Source organism: Grampus griseus (genome assembly GCF_964374135.1).
Source record: "Grampus griseus genome assembly, chromosome: 5".
NCBI lineage: Eukaryota > Metazoa > Chordata > Mammalia > Artiodactyla > Delphinidae > Grampus > Grampus griseus.
Genome location: NC_138998.1, coordinates 85,874,762 through 85,897,098, shown reverse-complemented (window position 1 = coordinate 85,897,098; position 22,337 = coordinate 85,874,762). Strand labels below are relative to the sequence as shown.

Genomic DNA, 22,337 nt, shown 5'->3' with positions numbered 1-22,337 from the left:
TACTCCATCACCGTGATTTACTAGAATTTCTAGGAGGAAAGGGGCAGATATGAAGGCATCAAGAGCAGTGATGTTTCTTCCCGCCTTTCAATCAAAGACTTTGAACTCCCCAGCCCTCCCTGAAAATATCCCTGTCAGCCCCAACTAACCCAACACCTCGAGGGACCTGAGACCTACTGGGGAGGCGGTAGTGGGGGATAGGAATAAAAGTTTGGGAGCCCTGGAGTAGGAAATCAGTAACTCCATTTTCTGGCCTCTGCAGGAAACATCATTAGCTGAGTAGTAATGAGTATGGCAATTGTCACGGCAAATATTTGTAGGGGTGGTGTAGAGGGTAGCCTGGACGTCCAGGAAGACAGTAGCCCTATTTCACCATATGCAAATGTCTTCTCCCAGGTAATTCTAATCTCCTGAATGGCAAGAGTGATGCTTTATATCTTAGCATCGTCCGTATCCCCCCCCCCAAGTCCTTGCATAGGACAGATCAGTACACCCATGATGTCATGATACATGATGACATGATACATGATGATGACCTGGTCAGAATTCTCTCTCCCTGACCTCAAAAGAGTAACCATCTCAGGAATACAACTCAGTCTTCTCATTTGTCTTTAGCCTTGCTGATAGTAATGAGATTAGGGTCACAGAATATTTCACCAATTGTTCATAAGATGGTACATATTAATTCATTTTTATTCTTTGTTCATTAAACTTATGCTGTAGTTCCAGCCTAATGTTTCTTTTCTTAATGTTGGCAGGGAAAGACGGCCTATTTTACCCCAAGGTAGAAAACCAATACAGTTGTATCTGACAGGGAACAGTCATCATGTCCTTCTGCGAATAACCAGGGATTTTTACCAAGGAGTCACTTCCCTGAAATCTGGTCCTCGGTAAACGGAAGTAAGTGGGTGGATGTAACAGGGCCTGGTAACCAGCTGAGGTAGGAGATTCTCTCTTCCTTTGGATTCTGATTGTTTCTGTCTTACTCTACATGATCTTTGCTGAGGCAAAGACACGCTTTTCTGTCATCATCAGAACAGACCTCCCGCCAGCAGGGTGGGAGAATTCCCTACTTGACCACCAGCCTATCCCAGACACAGGGTGGAAAAGGAGCCCTCGTCTCCTCACCTCCAGGGAATGTGGGTTTCCCTGAAAGAAGGGAGACGTTAAAATTCCATTTCTTAGCTGGAGCTACCCTCTGTTACTTCTCAGATTTTATTAAAATTAAACCTGTTAATTCTTTGTTCTTTCACCCTGAAGCAATTCTGGAAAGAAAACATATTTTAAAATTGAACAGAAAAACTATTATGAAAGACACTGAGCTCACATTTGTTAAATGACTTTGTGCTCTTGAAAAGAAATGTATAAAAAGCAGATTATGAACTGCTCTGCATGATCTCCTTTGTGTGGATTTCAGAAGCAGCTTGACTGACACAGATCCTGAAGGAGAGAATCTTTGGATACTAAAAATGCTTTTAACGAAGGTGGTACACAAGATTTCAGAGAACAATTTCAACATTGTTCTGCTGAAGGTTATACTTAGCTCTGAACCACATTACTTTCCTGTCTACGTTTCATTTCCTGGGGTCTTGCCAAGTGACAAACAGACACAGGCGTTTGGTAGATGTGGCGTTTTTTCAGCACGAACAGGGTGGCTGGAGTTTGCTTAGTTAAAGGCATCTATTGACTTCTGTGATCATTATGGAAATGCTGGTGTGAGGCCTTCAGGAGACTATGGGGGGGAAATGGACATACTGTGCTGTCTATTCCATCATCCAGATACATTTTGTCAGGGGTAAGGCTTCTGGTTGTCCTTTCTTGTCAGATCGGCCGCTTTGAGGGGAATGGGGCCTCTGTTTATTTAAAATGCCTTGTGGCTACTGCCGAAATTGATCACCAGAGGCAGACTGTTATTAAGGTTTTCAGTTATGTATTTAAGTGGCAGCTCTCAGAGAGATGTTAAGAGTCTAGAAAGGATTACAAATGAGCGCTAAAAAAAGAAGGGAATGGGGGGTTTGTGCCACTGCTCTGAGACATTTTCACCCATTTTCTTTCTAAGAGGGTCTCTTGGAGTAACTGGGAAATTGTGCTTCTTGCAAATGAAATGCTCTCCAAGTGATAGAATAACTCCGGAATACTAGAAACATCACAAGCCATCGAGACTCAGAGCTCCTGGCTCAACCTTTTCTCTTTCTCAAATACTTTCTCTTTTGGATAGAGCAAGAATTTCTCCTCCAAATACTAAGATCTTTGGGAGCTGAACATATGTTGAATTTTAATGAGGCATGTGTAGGTATGGACCTGGGAGACAAAGTAGGGTCCTTACGACAGCGGGGACCAGTGCCTAAAGGGCCTATTTAAAAACAGCAGGAGGAGAGATTTGTTCTGCATTCCGTAGCACGAGGGTATTAGAGGGAGCCCGAGTGTCTTAAGAATTAGCTCTGCTTTTCAGATATAGTTATGAAGATTTTAAAGGAGAATTTCTAAATCAAAGGAGACTTTGGAATATAATGCTGTAGATAGGATCAGAGATGTATTACCAGGCAAAGGTGAGCTCACAGGGAGCTACGTTAAGCTGCACTAACCTCTGCCTACCCAAACTTTTGCATTCATAGAAGTGTAGTAACTCCCATTTGTCCAGTACCTTTGGAGGCTGTTTTTTTCTCAGTTGCTTGTCATCTTTTTACCTTTTTCCTTTGTGAGCTTCAGTGGTACTTGTCACAATAATATATCATTCCTGTAACAGTATTCCATGTTAATTCTAAAACTGAGACCTACACTATTGAAGGCATGTCAAAGGCTCAGTGCTTAACATATTGTAAGTGTCCTGTACCATTTGGTCAGAGAGCTGATGGGAGGGAATCTTCTTTCATGTCTAGTGTTTCAGTGTTGATTATAGATGATGCTGACCAGTGGGTTATCTTTAGTGGAAACCTCTACCGCTGTTTTTTCCCCATCCTTTCCTCAGGCACCCTAACTACATGAAATGATGGCCCTTTTGATCCTCTGATATTGAATGTCAAATTTCTTACTCTTCTCAACCAATTTGGAAGGCAGTTTGGAGGTCATGAAGGTTATAGAAGGAGCACAGACTCTAGACAACCAAATTAATGTTCTTTTACTGAGGTGTGACTTTAAGCAAATCACTTAATCTCTCTGTGCCTCAGTTTCCTCTTTGATAAACAGTGTTAACAAACATCACCCTTTGGACTTCCCTGGTGGCACAGTGAATCTGCCTGCCAATGCAGGGGACACGGGTTCGATCACTTTTCTGGGAAGATCCCACATGTTGCAGAGCAGCTAAGCCATGCGTCACGACTACTGAACCTGCACTCTAGAGCCCGTGAGCCACAACTACTGAGCCCGTGTGCCAAAACTACTGAGCCCGTGTGCCACAACTACTGAAGCCCATGCGCCTATAGAGCCCATACTCCACAACAAGAGAAGCCACCACAATGAGAAGCCGCTCACCTCAACGAAGAGTAGCCCATGCTCACTGCAACTAGAGAAAGCCTGCACGCAGCAACAAAGACCCAACACAGCCAAAAATAAATAAATAAATAAAATTTTAAAACAAACAGAAAAATCACCCTTTGGTGTGTGCAGAGGATTAAACAAAATAACCTATGTAAAATCCTCTTGTAAACATATATTTTTAAAAACATACGCATATTAGTTATTTTTCAGTTTCAGAAAATAATATTTGTGTGTTATTATATGTTATGTGCTTTTGATTCATAAACAAAAAAAGCCAATTATATTCATTGTAGTTGTCATAATAAACTTGCTAGTGGGCTCCAGTCTTTAAATAGGCTTAATTTTTTTCACAGGTAGTCAGAGAACTTACATTATTTTTTGGACAGACCAATAGACAAAGTGATAGACATTCAAAAGTCAATAATTTCCTCTAGTGTCTTTAAGCAAATGCCTCCTCATTTGTGTTGAGTCTTATGCTTCTCTGTCTAGATCAGGAACAAGCTCTCTCTAACCCCTAAGTCAGCCAGGGAGGAAAGTTCCAGCTGCTCCCTCACTTCACCAAAGTAACCAAGGTTTCTCATTGAGTCACTCTGTGTGAATCATGCAAACTGATGGCTCACGTCCTTCCTTTTCAGGAGTATTGGAAGAAACGTTCAATGCAGAAGAAGACATTTATGCATTACCTGGTTCTGATGTCAACCTGACCTGCCAAACACAGAAGAAAGGCTTCTTGGTGCAGATGCAGTGGTCCAAGGTCACTGATAAGTTGGACCTGATTGCCCTTTATCATCCCCAACATGGCTTTTACTGTGCCAGTGGGAGCCCCTGTGAGTCGCTGGTGGCTTTCAGAGAAGCTCCCAGGAATGTGTCAAAGTGGACTCTGCACTTAAGGAACATGTCCTCCTTGCTCACTGGGAAGTATGAGTGTAGTTTCACTCTGTACCCAGAGGGCATTCAGACGAAAATCTACAACCTACAGATTCAGACAAATGGTAAGCATGTCTGGGAGGGGGAAGGAAGCACATGCATTCATTCACCTCTCATTTGTTCAACAAGTATGTGTTCTGAGCCAGCCATGTGCCAGAATACATGTAAAATTGCACCAGTGATAAGTGGTAAAGACTACAGCAGTTTTGTGAGAGGATATAATAGAAGTCAGGAAAACGGACTCTGAGAAAGCAACACCTGAGCTGAGGTCTGAAGATTAGTAGATATTAACACCATTTGGGAGGTGGAAGGTTTGTGAGTGATCCAGAGACAAGGAACAGCTGATGTGAAGGGCTGTGTAGTGTTTGAGGACATAGGAAGATGCCAGTGGGACTTCGGTACAGAATTAAGGGATGAGGTGGGAGATACGGTAAGGACCAGATCATGCTGAACTTTGTCAGCCATGTTTGAGGTTTGGATTTTTATCTAAGTGCCTTGGGAAGACATCAAAGGATTTTCAACCAAAGGATGGCATGACATTTATAGCCTGATTGAATTTGTGTTATAAAAAGCTGGTGCGGGCTTCAGTATGAGAATGAAGTGAAGAGGCATGAGAAGGAGAAGGTGGAGACAAGTTAGGAGACCAGTAGCCCAGAGGAGACAGAGTGATAGTTTGGGAAGATGTAGAAAGGAGATGACGAATTTGAGCCTTGAGCGTTAGACAGGTAGGACTTGGTAATAGAGTGGATCTAGAACAATGGCAGTATGAGTGAGGGAGAGAAAAATCATGCATGTGTCTGGCAAGCACACCTGAATGGTGGTGCCATTCACTGAGATGGGAGGCAAAGGAATCAGAGCAGTTTGGGGGGGGACTTATCAAAGTGGCTTTGGATATATTTAGTATAAGGCAAGGTTTTGCCGGGGGGGGCTTATCAAAGTGGCTTTGGATATATTTAGTATAAGGCAAAGAAAGGTACCGAGGAGGCTGCTGGATGTGTAGCATTCACTCATTCTTGCTTTAGAAGGCTGCCTTTGGAGGCAGGAATCCTAGGTTAAAGTTCTAGTACCTTTCTGGCTAGAAAAGAATTTCATCTGGGGCCTGGCATGTACATTCTCTGAGCCCATCTGGAAAATGATGACAGTAATGCCTACCCTAAATTAGTTGGTCCTAAAATAAATGATCTCCGTTTATACTAATGGAAAAGATGAAAACGAAAGCCAAATGGAAAATGCACTGGAAATGGAATGATTTTAACTCAGGGGCACAGTGACCTGGTGTTATATGAAAAAAGGACAGCAAAAACTAACTCATGAACGCTATGCTAAAGAAGGCATGGAGCTGCCCAGGACAAACAACAGGCATGGATTTATTACTTCCTCTCCACTTCTCAAGAGGTAAGACCATGCATGGTGTTGGGCAGTCCAGCTATAGAGCAGGATCTCTTCTACCTCTACCTTAACAATGCCCCATTCCCATTGCTGTTTTCCAGGAAAAAATACTTCATTTGGGGATAGGTTGGGATGGTGGGGGTTGAGTGAAGAGAAATGAAAAGACCTGTATAGAACAGTGTTTACCTACATATATTTTGGCATCAGGTGGCCTGGATTTGAATGTTGGCTCTGTCATTCACTATATATTTCATCTTCGCCGGGTTCTTCTAAGTCTCTAAGTTTTTGTTTCCTGATATAACAAATACGGATAATTATAGGAACTCCTTCACAGGTACCATTATTTTGACGATTAGATGAGATAATCTGTGTAAAGCACTTAGCATAGTTCCTGCCCAAGAGTAAGAGTTTGGAAAATGGTACTTTTCATTATGAATAGTAGAAATAATAATGAGTGAACTCTATATCTCAGGTCTCATTAAAAATGAGTCTTCCGCCCTCTCTTTTTGTATCTGCCTGATATGGGGCCCAACAAAACATGTGCCACACATTAGCACAAGTACACACTGACCTTGGCTTTAGACAAAGATTTTGGGTCTTCTTCCTAAAACTGTAAACTATGCTACTGCATATGTGAGGACCTAGTGTTTATTCCATGGAGAATTGACAACATGGATTAATGTGCCGTATAGGAAATAGGAGGTGGGAATGGCTCAACATAAAGACAGCAGTGGAGAAGAGGTACAGTGTCATTCAGAAAGGAGAGTGGTGTTGCCTTTGAGGGAAAGTGTATTTCTTAAAATAAAGGGCCAAGCTTGTAACTACTAAAAACTGCAAATCACTGGGGAGGCAGAAGCCAAGTATACATGCTTTGTGGTTGTCAGTTTCCCAGTCTTCTGACTGTAACTTTGCTCTTGATCTGCCGGACCAGACGGAAAAAACAATGGCCTCGATGTTAGAGAAATGGTTCTGGTATTGTGTATTTGGGTACAAAGGGAGAAAAATAGAAAAGAGAAAAACAGAAAGGGAAAGAACTCTTTCACCACAGAGTGATCAAAAATGTAAGCCTGGTATAAAGCTAAGGGGCAGATACTGAGACGGGCAGTTGTCACTCAAAAGCCCTGTCAAATCCCCCCTCACGACATCTTTTTTCCCTTTATTCTTTTGATCTTCACTCCTTCTCTCTCTCTTGCCATTTCCCTCTCACAACCCTGGGAGATCTTCAGGTTTACAGGCTGGTTGGGTAAGCAAAGCACACACGAGTGCAAGTATGTGCAATACACGAACAAATGCAAATTGAAGTGGTGTATGAGAATCTAAATATGAAAATGCTGAGGGACCAGAGGTGGTTGGGACCTCTTTCTGTTTCCTTTCTGTTGTCTGCAGAGTCATTCTCCTCCCTGCCTGCTCACAAAACAGTGTGTCTAAATCCTGTCCCCATGTTCCTGGAGTGCCTAGCCGAGAAGGGACTCTTCTCTTCACTATACCTTGTTCCTTTGTGTGAGCTAGTGCTCTGAGGCTGTGGATGAGGGTAGAAATGTAACACACTGTTTGGCATTTGCCTCTTTTTTCATTTTCACTTGACAGGGTTTCCTTTTAGGTTAGTTTTAGGGTTATTCCAAGAAACGCAGTTCTCTGAGTCAAGCCTTGGGTTATTGTCATCCAGGTTTCCATCATTTGACGCTACTGGATCCCACAGTGCTTCAGACTGTGAGACTTTAATGTGTCTGAAATGTGTAGTTGTTAGGATTAGTTCTAAAAAGTACACTATGGCTTTAATTTCCCAGATTACAACAGAAGCCTTGGGGGTGGTTAATGTTGTTGTTAGAAGCAGTAGTAGGAGAAGAAGGAGGAAAGGTACTAGAAGGAGGAGGAGGTGTGGTAATAGAAGTAGTATAGACTATAATAGCAGAGTAATAGTACCGGTAATAGAATGGAATAATCTGGATAATATAATCTTGGTAATCTCAGTCTAACTACATGCTACTACCCTATCTAAAGGCATAGTGTGTTCTTTGACCTTTTTTCCCAGTTTTATTGAGATATAATTGACATATTGTATTCATTTTAGGTATACAACATGATGATTTGATATATGTATATATTGTAAAATGATCACCACAGTAAGTTCCGTTAACATCCATCACTCCACACAGTTAAATTTTTTTTCTTATGATGAGAACCCTTAAGATGTGCTCTTTTAGCAACTTTTAAACACTTTTTTTTTTTTTTGCGGTACGCGGGCCTCTCACTGTTGTGGCCTCTCCCGTTGTGGAGCACAGGCTCCGGACGCGCAGGCTCAGCGGCCATGGCTCATGGGCCCAGCCACTCCGCGGCACGTGGGATCTTCCCGGACCGGGGCACGAACCCGTGTCCCCTGCATCGGCTGGCGGACTCTCAACCATTGTGCCACCAGGGAAGCCCTTTTAAACACATTTTTAACTTTAGTTACCATGCTGTACATTACATCCCCAGAATTTATTTATTTTATAACTGGAAGCTTGTACCTTTTGGCCACTTTCACTCATTTTGCCTACTCCCCACCACCTGCCTCTGACCAGTCTGTTCCCTTTTAATCTGAAGGCTGTCTTACATTTCTTATTTTTCTTTTCCAATGCATTTGTTGAGCAAATCTGATTATTTGTCCTGTAGAATTACCCACAGCCTGGGTTTTGCTTGTCACATCTCATGGTATCTCCATGTTCCTCTTTCACCTTTTAGTTAGATATACAGATTTGATCACATTTATTTTTATTTTCTGGCAAGAGTATTTCATAGATGATGTTGTGTAGTTACATCAGAGCTACATAATGTCTGATTGTGTGATGTTAACAGCCACTGATGGGTATTGCCTAGATCCATTCGTTCATTATGGGCTGCCAAAGAGTGATGTTCTAATTCTATCATTCCTTCATTTATCAGCTGAAGTATTCTTATAAAGAGAAATTCCTCCCATGAACCAATTATTTACTACATGTACAATTTGTATAAGAAAAGCAGAATAGACACTTGGTTCTTTCCCTTTATTTACCAGATTTAAAAATGAGTTGGTTCACTAGCATTCTTAGGTCACAAATAAGTATTTGTGTTAAGTATCAAGAATTTATATGAATTTAAACATACTAATGAGTTTTAATTCATTATAATTATTATCCTTATTAGGCTGAAAATGTCCCACATATAAAATCTATTAACCATTTATAATATAAATTGCAAATATTTTCTCAGTTTGTCCTCTGTCCATACTTTCTTATCCTACTGTTTCCAATGCAGCATCTTACATTTATGACATAAAATATATCACTTTTTTTTCCTTATTGGTTCTAATTTTGAGTCATAGTTAAGAAACGTTTTCCCCATTCCCAGATTATACAGAAATTCACTCATGTTATTTCTCACACTTGCATGTTTTTTTAAATTAGCATTTAAATTTGTGATGTTAGGTTTCTAGTGTTAAAAATTGTAACTAAATATATTTTTTTATGATTTCTAATATTTTTCTTTCTGTATTTCCTACTTTTTTCCTTCCTATGGTTCAGTTTAGAAATTTTCTATTGACCTATTTTCCAATTCACGAATCTTATTTTTCTTGGTATCCAGTAAGTTTTCAATCTCATCAAATTCATTCTTAATTTCTGATGTTATATTTTTAGTTATTGGTTTTTTTAGATTTTTAATTCTTTGATGAAATTGTTCATCTTTTCATGTAGTTCCTTCATCTTTTTCTCTATTCTTGAATATGTAAAAAGAGTTAATGTCCTTGTTGGCTAACTCCAATGTTTCTATTTTTTCTATATATGCAGTTTATTATATGTATTACATATATAAAGAATATATATTGTGTTATTATTGACAATAATAGCAAAAGGAAAGGATGTGCTGGAGTAAGTTGTGAAAAAGAAAAAGTAGACAAAAAACAGACACATGAATGATCTCCTATAACATACTCAACAGAACAGTGCCGCAATTAATGGTTTAAAGAATTTCACGTTCTTAAAGAAATTGAGAAGAAAAAAGAAAAATAATGTATATATTTTATATTGACCCATATATTTACCATTTCCTATGCTCTTCTTTCCATCCCATGGAGTGAAGTTACTATTTGGTGTCATTTTCTTTCAGCCTGAAGGACTTACTTTAGAATTTCATATAAAGCGAATCTACTTGCCATGAATTCTGGTTTTTCTTTTTTTCATTTTTACTTTTGAATGATATTTTCAATGACTGTAGAATTCTTAGTGGACTGTTTTTTCTTTCAGTATTTTGAATATGTCTTCTGATCTCCATTGTTTCTAGTGAGACGAGAGCCATTAATTCTATTATTGGTCCCTGCATGTGATAAGTTTGGGGCTTTTTCCTTACTGATTTCAATCACTGCTTTCCTACTTTTCTCTTTGTTTTGGCTTTCAGCAGTTTGATTATGACATGCCTAGTTGGGTGTTTCTTTGTATTTATCGTATTAAGGTTTTAAAGTTCTTGAATGTGTAGATTAATTTGGGGAAATTTTTAAAAAATCAAATATGAAGTTTTTGGTCTTTGTTTCTTCAAATATTTGTTCTGTCCCCTTCTGTTTCATCTCTCCTTCTATGACTCTAATTACATATATGTTAGGACACTTGATATTGTCCTATATGGCTCTGAAACTCTTTGTTTTCCTTCAATCCTCTTTCTCTCTGCTATTCAGATTAGATAATTTATATTAATCATTATTCAGACATAGTGATTTTTTTCTTCTGCCATCTCAAATTGGCTGTTGAGAATTCCCAGTGAATTTTTTATTTTTATTATTGACTTTTCAACTCTAGAACAACCATCTGGTTCATTTTATCCTCACTAAAATTCCCTATGTATTGAGTCATTGCCATCATATTTTGCTTAATCCTTTGAACATACTTTTAATAGCTGCTTTGAAGTCTGTTAAATCCAATGTAGGATCTGCTCAGAGTCAGTTTCAATGAACTGCTTTTTTCTTGAGTACGGATCACACTTTCCTGTTTCCTTCATATGTCCTCATTTTTTGTTGAAAGCTAAACGTAAAAACAAAAACAAAAAACCCATAATGCGACAACTCTAGATTCTGTGGGTTTTTCAAAATTTTAGTAACTTACCCATATTTAAATTGCAAAATCTGTCTCCTTTGCAGTGTGTGGCCATTGAAATCTCTGCTTAGCTTTTTACTATAATTCTTATGTCTTTAGTTTGGCTTCCAAGGAGTTGCCCCTACATTGGCAAAGCCCCTTTGTTGGTCCACAAATGAATTTGGCAAAAATTGTGCTCAAATACCTCAAGCCCAATAGGCTTCCACCCTCTACACATAGATGTCTGTGGAGGCGGGGTTAGGGAGTGCCTTCAAAATTGCAACAGTAGTACCTCCCTTGGCTTTCACTTTTCACTGGGCTCTCTCAGGTCCCCCCGACTCATGTGTATATTTTCCCAGTCAGCCTGAGATATGTAGAGAATTTATGTCAGCTATTATATGACTCTCTGATTTCTAGAATCTCCATGTTAACTGTCTATCTGGTCGGCCCCTCATCCCAAATGAGACTGCAAACCCAGGCTAACCAAGCGTCAGTTTTTCTCTGTTTCCTACCAAGTTTGTCCCTGTTAGCTGACAAAGTGAAGGATTTTCATGCTTAGACCTAATTTAAGTCTTCCCCTTTTGGAAGAAAAGCTGCTGGGTTTTGTAGCCAGCTCTTAAGACGGTGAAACTACCTTTCTCACCGACCTAGTCAGGAAAGGGGATAGAAGGATCCCTAAGCAAGAAGGCTAAAGACTCCTACTGTTCTTATTGAAACTCTAGTGGTTTTTCAGGAGGAAATGCTTCCCAATTAAATGTTTGTCTTTGGTCAATTTCCAGGGCCCTGAAAATTGTGATTTTTTTGTTAACACATTTGCTCAGTTTTATACATATCTTTTTTTCACTGACATCTTCATGCCCGCAAAACCAGGAGTCAGCCCCTCAATCCCCGCCTCATCTGCGTTTTTGATACTTATATTGTATCTTTATTTAAAAATACATATTCATTACTACTCTCTTATAACAATTATTTATTCTTAGTGCTAAAGGTAAATATATATTCAACACTTACCCCTAGCCTTTATGTGAATGTCTCTTCAGTTTGAAGTATATTCTATTGGAGAATCCTCAGGAACTGTTCATGGGGCAATATTCCCTGAGTTCTTGCATGACTCTAACATGATTTTTATAGTCTTCATATTAAAGACTGAATGTAATATCTTTAACTCATATTTTCTTTCCTTGAGTATATTCGATATGTTACTATATTATTTTCTGACATAAAGATTTGCTGTCCAAAAGTTAATAACAATTTGATTTTCTTTCCCCAGAACTGACTTTGTTTAATACTTTTATAAGAAAATGCTTAATGTCCATTCTGAGACTATTTTCCTACTTTTGCAGTATAATCTTTTAATATGTATTTTCTAGTCATTTTATTTTAAGAAATTGTACTTGAGTTATAATTTTCAGTATTTTTTCTGTCTATTGTTTATTTCCTTGAGTATCTTCTATTAAACATACTTTTTATCTTCTTTGCCTGTCTCTTTCTTTGAATCCCTTTTACCTCTTTTTTCTTTTAAAATTCCTTATTTATTAACTCATTTCATTTAAAAATTTCCCTCATTCTATTTTTTAAATTTCTTTTAATGCATTAGCTTTTGTGTTACTATATTCTTGGTTTTGTTCTAGTTTGCTCTTAATTTCTGAAATGATTTTCAAAACTTATTATTTCCAACCCTTTCCTGAATTCTCTCACTTATCTTTTATAAACTTTCTTCTCTCCAATTGACTCATTTACTAGTCTTTCTAAATTTTTTCATAGCTTATATCATTTTCTTTATTTCTTTTAGCTCATTTTGAATAAGTAGGCTATAGTTTTTATTTATTTTGAAGTCATGTCTTTCTAATATGCTGTTATTGTTGTAGGAATGTTACTTTGTTCTCTCTTTTTTTTTCTTATGGTACCTTTACATGTGATTCTACCCCATTTCTTTTCTATTGCTCGATCTAAGTATGTTTAAGTTAAATGGATTTTGATTTTTATCATGGAAGAGTGGGCCAGGCTATCTTTTCTAGAGTCTTCAGTTTCTCTAGAGCTCTCTCTTCTGTTATGTTCAAGGTAAATTATATGCCACTGTACTTTGTGAGATGTACTTCCTTTCCTCCTATCCCTCACTTTTATCTAAATTGCCTCTTTGCTTTCTCCTGTTGGGCCTGTCCTGTTTAATTTGGATTCTACTCCCAGGGGTTTCTTCTCAGTATGGGATATGTCTGAAGAGTCCCCTCTGCTCTAGCACTGACAAGCCTTTTCTTCTTTCCCTAAAAGGCTCTGGTAATTTGGTGCCTACATACTTCTTTCTGCATTTGTGATGCTATCCTCAGATTTGTCTGCCTTTTTTCCCAGTGATTGCCTGTTGGTTTTTTTCTGGGGCAGGGGGAGAGTTCTCTAGTTCTAAGGGCCATCAGGAGCCCAGCTGATTTTCCTGTTTCTTTTTGCACAGTTGCTGATATCACAGTGGTCTAGTGGTTTGTCTCCACATATTAATGGTGATATATTGTTATTTAGTGTTCCTGTAGATATTGTGTTTAGTTTTGCTACTCTAGTTAGTCTGTTTTTATTAGGAATTTCAGGAATATTCAAAAAGTTATGCCACTTGTATTTCCAACTTCCCAGAATCTGGACAAACTTTACAAAAAATTTAATACTTATGTATTTGGGTAATGCACATTAAAATAGACTTAATGTACCGAGTGGATTTCATAAACTACACAAATCTGTGCCTAGATCAGTCTCTGTTTAAAATAAACTGATAGGTTCTTCCCTGGTGGTGCAGTGGTTAAGGATCCGCCTGTCAATGGAGGGGACATGGGTTCGAGCCCTGGTCCAGGAAGATCCCACATGCCGCGGAGCAGCTAAGCCTGTGCACCACAACTACTGAGCTTGCGCTCTAGAGCCCGTGAGCCACAACTACTAAGCCCACGTGCCACAGCTGTGCACCTCAACGAAGGGTAGCCCCCGCTTGCCGCAACTAGAGAAAAGCCCGCGTGCAGCAATGAAGACCCTACGCAGCCAAAAAAAAATAAATAAAATAAAATAATAAAATAAAATTTCTCTCATTAAATATTTTTTTAAAATAAAATAAACTGATATAAGTCAAAAAATTACAATAATCTCAAAAATAAAATCAATAATATTAATGGTGGTATGCAAACATGGCAAAAAAAGTTTCGTAGTGATATACAAGTAACTCCATTTGGAAGAACTGTTATAGTTAAATGCCTTTAACCATAAAAGACAAGGGTTTTATTGTTTTGTTTTGTTTTTTAAATTACGGGGTTGGAGTAATATTTTGAAGCAGCAGTAGAAAGCAAAGAAGGCACTGATCCCATCTCCTGATCTTGAGGAAATAAGGGTATAAGAAAACAAACAACCACTGTCTGAGAATGATGCGGGGAAGATGGGCCCCAATGGGAAGGCCTGACTTCAATTAAGGAAGGGGGGGAAGAGAGAGTTATCAGTGAAGAGGACAGCTGATACTGATGAGAGCTTGAAACACAATGAAGTTCTAAAGGCTAGGTATAACTTTCAAAATATCCAATTTAAAAAAAAAATGTGCTGTTGATAATAATGAGGATGTTCATACCCCATGATCCATTCGTTATACTTCAGGGAATTTATCTTAAGTAGCTGAATGGTCAGAAGAAAGCTGTTAGTTTAAGGACGATCCTTGCTATAAAGATTGCAATAGTTTAAATAAGGTAAAAACCCAAACTGAAAAAGCATATGCTTCAATAATTGAAAATTACTAAACAAATGATGATGTGTATATATGACATAAAGCATCTAAGAATTTCAACCACAAGTAACTTAAGAATCATGCAAAACATTTAAAGTAAAAATATAGGTAACACTTTTTGGTTAATAAAATTGCAAAGTATGAAAAACAAATACATGCATACAAATAAGATTTGTATAGATATAGAAAAAAGAAATAAGATTTTCAGGATATTAGGATGATAGAATTGTTTTCATTTATAATTTTTTTTAATTTATTTTTTAAAATTTATTTTTGGCTGCATTGGGTCTTTTGGTACGCGGGCCTCTCACTGTTCTGGCCTCTCCTGTTGCAGAGCACAGGCTCCGGACACGCAGGCTCAGCGGCCATGGCTCACGGGCCCAGCCGCTCCGCGGCATGCGGGATCTTCCCGGACCAGGGCACGAACCCGTGTCCCCTGCATCGGCAGGTGGACTCTCAACCACTGCGCCACCAGGGAAGCCCTGCGTTGGGTCTTTATTGCAGCGCGTGGGCTTTCTCTAGTTGGGGCGAGTGGGGGCTAGTCTTCGCTGTGGTGCACAGGCTTCTCATTGCGGTGGCTTCCCTTGTTGCTGAGCATGGGCTCTAGAGCGCAGGCTCAGTAGTTGTGGCTCACAGGCTCTAGAGCTCAGGCTGAGTAGTTGCGGTGCACGGGCTTAGTTGCTCCGCAGCATGTGGGATCTTCCCGGCTCAGGGCTGGAACCCGTGTTCTCTGCATTGGCAGGCGGATTCTTAACCACTGCACCACGAGGGAAGTCCTATAAGTTATTTTTGACATCATTATAGTTTGCTTACATATGTATATATGTGTGTGTGTGTATATATATATATATATATATATATATATATATATATATATATATATCACCGTCCTGAAAAGAGAGACTACAAAACTTCATCTGATATCACTTTTAAAATGAAAATAATTTATTAATGGTGCTTCCTTGGAGTTCCTTATGTGTTTTTCTGTGTCATTTCTTCTTTGGAGAAATATTTATAAGCTCTAAAATGACAATTAGGTATGAAAACAGTAAAAAGATCAGCATATGTCAGGAGTTTGGTAGGAGGAAGGTATGAATAGGCAGAGCACAGAGGACTTTTAGGTCAGTGAAACTATTCTATATGATACTACAATAGTGGATACATGTCAGACATTTGTCAAAATTCATGGAATGTACAACACCAAGAATGAACCCTAATGTAAATAACCTATGGCCTTTGGGTGATGATGTGTTTGATGTCGGTTCATTGATTGTAACGAAGGCAACACTGTGGTTAGGAGTGTTAGTAATGGGGGAGGCTGTGCATGGGTGGGGCAGGGGATATATGGAAACTCTGTACTTTCCACTCAATTTTGCTATGAACTTAAAAGTTCTCTAAAAGTAACTGTCTATTAAAATTTTTAAAAAGACAGTTAGAGGCTAGGTTATAACGTTTTATGTTCTACCTGATCCAGGAAATGTGATCTGAAGCCTAAAGCACCAATTTGGGGTTAAAGCAGAGGAACATAACAAGCTGTGAGCTGGATTCTGTTAGGGTAGTTTCCCTATAGTTTTTCAGTGAGAAACAGCTCTGTGCTTCTCAGTGACTCTTTTGCCATTTATACAAGGACTGTGGGTGGGGTCCCCTTCATAGGTGTACCCTGAGGATAGATGAATCTCTATACTAAAACTGTTCTCATTTCTTGTATTAAAAGCACTTTACAAACCAATCACAGATCCATGTCTTTTCTACCTTGCATTTTGTTACAGTTACACAGGATGAATGGAGAAGCAACCATACAATAGAAATAGAGATAAATCAGACTCTGGAAATACCGTGCTTTCAAAATATCTCCTTAGAAATTTCATCTGAGCTCACCTTCGCATGGTTGGTGGTAAGTGTTGCCCTTTTCAGTGAATAACTGCAATGATCTTTAAATATTAATGAAGTAAAAATGAATAACAAGTAATAATAGGGAAGGAAACATGCTGGATGAGAGGCAGGCATTATGTGGAAGGTTGGGGAGTAGCCAGGGGAGGGAAGGAAGGACACTAGGATTCCTTGCAACTCAGCAAGCCTCTGGGTCTGTGAATGCAGGAGCTTAGAAATTAGTTCCTCAAGGTTAGTTTATATTTCAAGCTATATACTAAACTGTGATTACAGAGAAAAAAGTGGGATGGTGCCCCCGAGAGGAGCCACATCCCGCAGAAGCTCCTACTCACACACACTTGTTTACACACATGTGCAGAGGTGTAGACTACCTTTTCCCAGAACCCTTACTACTCCATTCTGGAAAATATAACATTGCTTAGATTGGGAAGCACAAACTCTAATGCTTATCAAACATAGGGAGAAAATGTGCATGAGAGAAGCAGGAGTTGAATAAGAAACAGTCACTGCCCAGCTCTATTATTGCCACAGGCCCGTAGTTGCCATATTTTCTGACTTAAAAGAATAAAACAAAACAAAACAGAAATCTGGATTTTTATGAGAAATTTTCCAAGGCAAGCCAGCCAAATGACAGCCAGCTCTTAACCAGTATATACAGTAGACCTCTAGTACTACTGTTAAATCAGTTGATAACACAAGTCTTACACAATTATAAAGATAACCATAAACACACTTTCGAGAACCATGTAATAGGGTGTTTATTTAGGTGATCCAGAATATGACTATATTAATTTTTCATATCATCATGCAAATGAAAACACAAGAGTTAAAAATTCTTACAGAACTAATAGTTGTCCATGAACATAGCCACCGATACCACCTGCGAAATACTGTACTCGCATGGTTGATCATTCATGGTACAAGTGAATAGAGTTTTGTGGGCTGTCTTGGAAACTAGAACCTTCATATAAAAAGATTTCTCTGAGGATGTGCCAAATCCAAAATAATTGACTTGCAAGTAGGCCTTAAAATACAACCTACTGATAATTTTTTACTGTCTAGGTATTTTTGGATAGTCAGAAGGATCAAAAGATATTGTAAAAGAACTTTCTCAAATTGTCCTAAAATCTACAATGTCTCCTTGTCATCTGTCAAAAACCACATTTTTTTCCCCCTATTAGGGTTTGGTTTCCAAAATGTAAGACTTCCTGCCTGACATTATACCCATCATTAGTATAAGTCAATTGTTCTTAACAAATGTGATACAGTGTGGTTCTTAGAAAAAAAATTTAAAAGTGGAGATTATGTCAGGAAGCCAGAAACCTGCTGCACTAAACATTGCTGTCATGAAAATGCAGTATCTATACCTTGTTTACATTATTAATATGTACCACCAATGGGCGAAACGTTTCTACCCTAATTATCACAAATTCACTATCAATGGGAATAGTAAAGTCCAATAGTAATAAATAAGACTAAAGTTTACAGAATATTGAGCAGAGTTCCCTGTGCTCAATATTCTGTAATAACCTAAGTGGGAAAAGAATTTGAAAAAGAACAGGTACATGTATATATATATAATTGAATCACTTTGCTGTACACCTGAAACCAACAAAACATTGCTAATCAACAATACTCCAACATAAAATAAAAATTTTAAAAAGAATAATAATAAAAAAATAAAAGACAAAAAAAGTTTAAAAAGACTAAAGTTTAATAAGCTTTACTGTACAGATTTTTGCTGGCTAGTCAGTTGATCTGTAGTGAACTTATCTTATCTGAAGGGTGTCTAATCTGTTTTTCCAAGCAAATGTTAAAGCTTTCAGTCAGCTTATGTCTTTTCTGTGACGCTGAGCTTCTCCAGGGCAAAAAGCTGCATCACTCATTTCAAAAATCCCTAGCATCTAGTATAGTGCCTAGAACATAGGCACTCAGTAAATATCTAATACATAATTGAATGGTTTCATTTCTCTTTGTCCCCTTCCCTCACAGTCCTATTCGTTGGCCTCATATTAAATGGATGATCACTAAACCTCATGCTGGCTGTCTGATTGGTTAATGAGCAGCTCATTAAGTATCAATGACTAGATAACTGATAAGACATCCTCTATGCAACAGTTTTCTTCAAAGAAACTAACATTATCTGTGAATCCTGCCAACATATTTAGGATAAATAAGGGATGGAGAGATTGCACCTAAGGTCACACAGTGAGAGAGTGAGTCCTTAACTTCTACTGGAACTTCAAGCCATGCTCTCAGTTTAAAGAATGCATCATAATTGAGACAACTTAAGGAACTTTTTGAAAGAAACTCCTTTTCACAGGGAACATTGTATTGGCAAATGTGCTGATCAAATTCCAACTGTGCATTCCCTTTTAAAATGTCAAAATCTATTTACTCCTCTAATTTACATCCATACTCCATACTGCTGGCACTGTGGGATTCAGCAAGCCTGAGATGAAATCATCTGATCTCCCATTATTAAGGAATAAACTACAGTTCTTTATGTCATGACTGTTGTAGGTCAGAAGAGAACATAAATATCCCCTCAATCCATTTTTTAGTGCTTTAGTTTCTTGTTAAACTGGCAGCAGTAATCATAATGATAACCAGTTGTTCTTAACAGACATAATATAATGTGGCTTTTAGAAAAAAGTTAAAAAAGTAGAGATGGTGAAGATGAGCCCAGGAGGGTAGAAACCTGCTTTATTGAACTCAGTAACTCTGGGGAGCTGCAAAGTGCTTCCACTTCAAGTCCTGCATTAAACCCTGGAAACAATTTGACAAACTAAAATTAGTTTAATCTAAGTCACTGGAAAGCAAAAGCCATGTCTTGTATGTGGAATTTTATAAAATCTAATTAATTCAGTTATGACCCTCATGAGAAAGGTGATTATTGGGATTCTCAGTTATCATAAAAATATTTTTCACTGGGTGTCTCTGATCCCATGCTAACGCTGCGTTAAATGTGTTCATGGAGCAGATCCTTTGCATTTTGGAATGTTACATTCCAGGATCATGACTACACTGAAGTAGAAAGGCATCTGGTGCAAATTGTATATCCAACATTTATCTAGAAAGAGAGGTAACTAAGTAAACGCAAAGGGCTAACCCTCGGTGTCAGCTGAGGCTCCATGCGCATGGTTGGATGATGTAGAAAAAGTCATAGAATGTGTGTATTTAGATGGAGTGCAGGTTGGTAGAGAAAGGACAAATGCTATTTTTCCTAGTTTATGTCCTGGGGCACAAGCATGCAGTCAACAGGGAAATTCTGCGGGCTTACACTGGGAGCTTCTAAATACAGTCTAATATTCTGCGTTCATTCCAAACTATCATCCTGATTTCCCACAGTATAAATTTCAGTTCAATCTAACAAGCATATGTGAATCTGTTTTAAGTGCGAGGTCCTGCAGGGATACAAAACTATATTGAACATGTTTCCTACCATGAAATACAACTTTAATAAAAATGTAAAAACTAGCAACATAGAGGGAAAATAATTTGATTCTGACTAAATGTACCTGGAAAAGCCTCTTAGGTTATGTCTGAGCTGGATAATTAAAGCCAGCAAACAACAGACATGTACTACACCAAGACCCTGGGACCTGTGAACACATAGTGGGAGTGGGAGTGGGGGAGGTGATGAGGGAATGTTTGTTCCCAAACTTGGTGGATAAAGAGAAATCCATGACTTTTCTCTTTAAAATCACGAAAAGAAAATGAGAAGCATACCAGATTCACACAGTTCAATATTAGTGATAAAGGTATATAACTAAAACCTAGATGCTTATGCATCTGTACATTTTTATCTATAAATGTCTCTTTTAAATATTCTCTTCTTTATTATTTGTAATGTTCTATATGTAAACAAAAGTTGAAATGGTACCATCAACAATATTGGTTTTCCATGCCTATGGGAAGCCTAGCTATTCAGAAAAGAAAGCTGTCACCTTCTACCTGATGGCAACTGACCCTAACTGTCTTCACCATAATCAAAAATGATGTGTTAACAAATACCGTATGCTAACACATATATATAGAATCTAAAAAAAAAAATGGTTATGAAGAACCTAGGGGCAGGATGGGAATAAAGACGCAGACCTACTAGAGAATGGACTTGAGGACATGGGGAGGGGGAAGGGTAAGCTGGGACAAAGTGAGAGAGTGGCATGGACATATATACACTACCAGATGTAAAATAGATAGCTAGTGGGAAGCAGCCGCATAGCACAGGGAGATCAGCTTGGTGCTTTGTGACCACCTAGAGGGGTGGGATAGGGAGGGTGGGAGGGAGATGCAAGAGGGAGGGGATATGGGGATATATGTATATGTATAGCTGATTCACTTTGTTATACAGCAGAAACTAGCACACCATTGTAAAGCAATTATACTCCAATAAAGAGGTTAAAAAAAAAATGAAGTGTTAGCCAACCTACAAAGTGTTGACAACCAATTGTGATGATTGGAAAAATATTGTTGTGGACTTCTATAAAATGGACATGGGGAGCTTTGCAAGGACCCTACTTGACAGCACTGACTGGATGGAGAATAAATGGAGCAAAGTGAAGATAGGAAGCAGTTAGGAGATAAAGAAGTAACAATCGATGCAGTTAACAGAGTTTATTGAATGGGCTCTATACACTCAGCACCTACTTGTCCTGTGGCCACCACTGCCAGCCCTGACATGGAGATGAGGTCACCTCACTAAATCAAATAGTCCCATGGTCTCTTTTCTGCATTGAAAATTCTGATTCTAGTACTAAAATAGGAACCCCTCTGCAAATTATTTTAGGGTTTGTGAGGTCATTAAGAGACATTCAGGAGGAGTTTTCCATGATTCAATATGAACCCTCCCAGCCCTCATCATGCTAATTATTTTATCCAACTCTTGTATGTTATTATGCATTTATTTTTCTTCTATGGGTCCTGATTTTCTATTTGTTTTTCTTGTGAATTTTTCTTCTCCTCAAACAGACTCTCAGCAGAAAAGTCAAGGACTGTCCATTCTACTACTTTTGTGAAGCAGTATGTAGCAAAGGCATTAATAGCATGGCTTTTCAAGGGAAATTGTTGTTTTCAAATCCTGGCTTTACATTTAATAGCTGTGTGACCTAGGAGCTAGGATTAGGGTGAAGTGAATAGGGTCCTCACCTTGGGTGCAAAATTTAAGGAAGTGCCCCAAGAAATCAGTAATCAAGATATATATCTTAATAAAATATTTTTAAAAATCAAAATTTAGGGAAAATCCATGATGAACAAAATGTCAAATTTTAAAATAAAGGCACAATGTTTTTAGTTTGTTTTGAGATCCTGCCGTGCTGTTCAAAGAATAGGATTTTCCAATCAGCCTGTGGTTCCTTGGTCTTTGTGGCATCATGCCCCCCACGGGTGCGGGTTTGAAGGTTGACAAGGGCAGGAGAAAAGATTGAGCAATGCATGGCTTCATGTAGTCATTTTTCAAAATGTTAAGTGTAGAGAGTTTATTAATTTTTTCCACTGAGGTAAAATATGGGAGAATATTTTGATAAGTGCATATAGGGATACATATTTTTCCTTTTGTCTCAGAATTCTATACAGCCTTGGATACGTTGCCCAGCCTGAGTTTTAGTTCTATCATCCACGAAAGGGGATAATTGTAGTTATATAATATAATTATATTATAATTATATAATTATAGTTTTATAACTATATTATAATTATAGCTTTATAATTATATTATAATTATATTGTTACAGTACCGGCTCCATGGTGTTATTGTGAGGTGCTAAATAACTTAGCACAGTACCTAGGCTCAATACATATTAAAAACTAATCTTTAAAGAGTTCGTTTTAGGACT

The 22,337-nt window shown here is 38.3% G+C and overlaps 1 protein-coding gene across 1 annotated transcript in view; it reads left to right on the top strand.

The window, feature by feature from the left end:
* Nucleotides 1-1,734: 1,734 nt before the first annotated feature.
* CD96 (CD96 molecule) overlaps nucleotides 1,735-22,337 on the top strand; it is a gene marked incomplete at both ends in the record, with an annotated part of 81,882 nt that continues 61,279 nt past the window's right edge. The window contains 3 exon segments of the mRNA XM_082654980.1: nucleotides 1,735-1,795; nucleotides 4,113-4,469; nucleotides 16,380-16,504. Of these exon segments, the coding sequence (XP_082511106.1) occupies nucleotides 1,735-1,795; nucleotides 4,113-4,469; nucleotides 16,380-16,504 (543 nt within the window).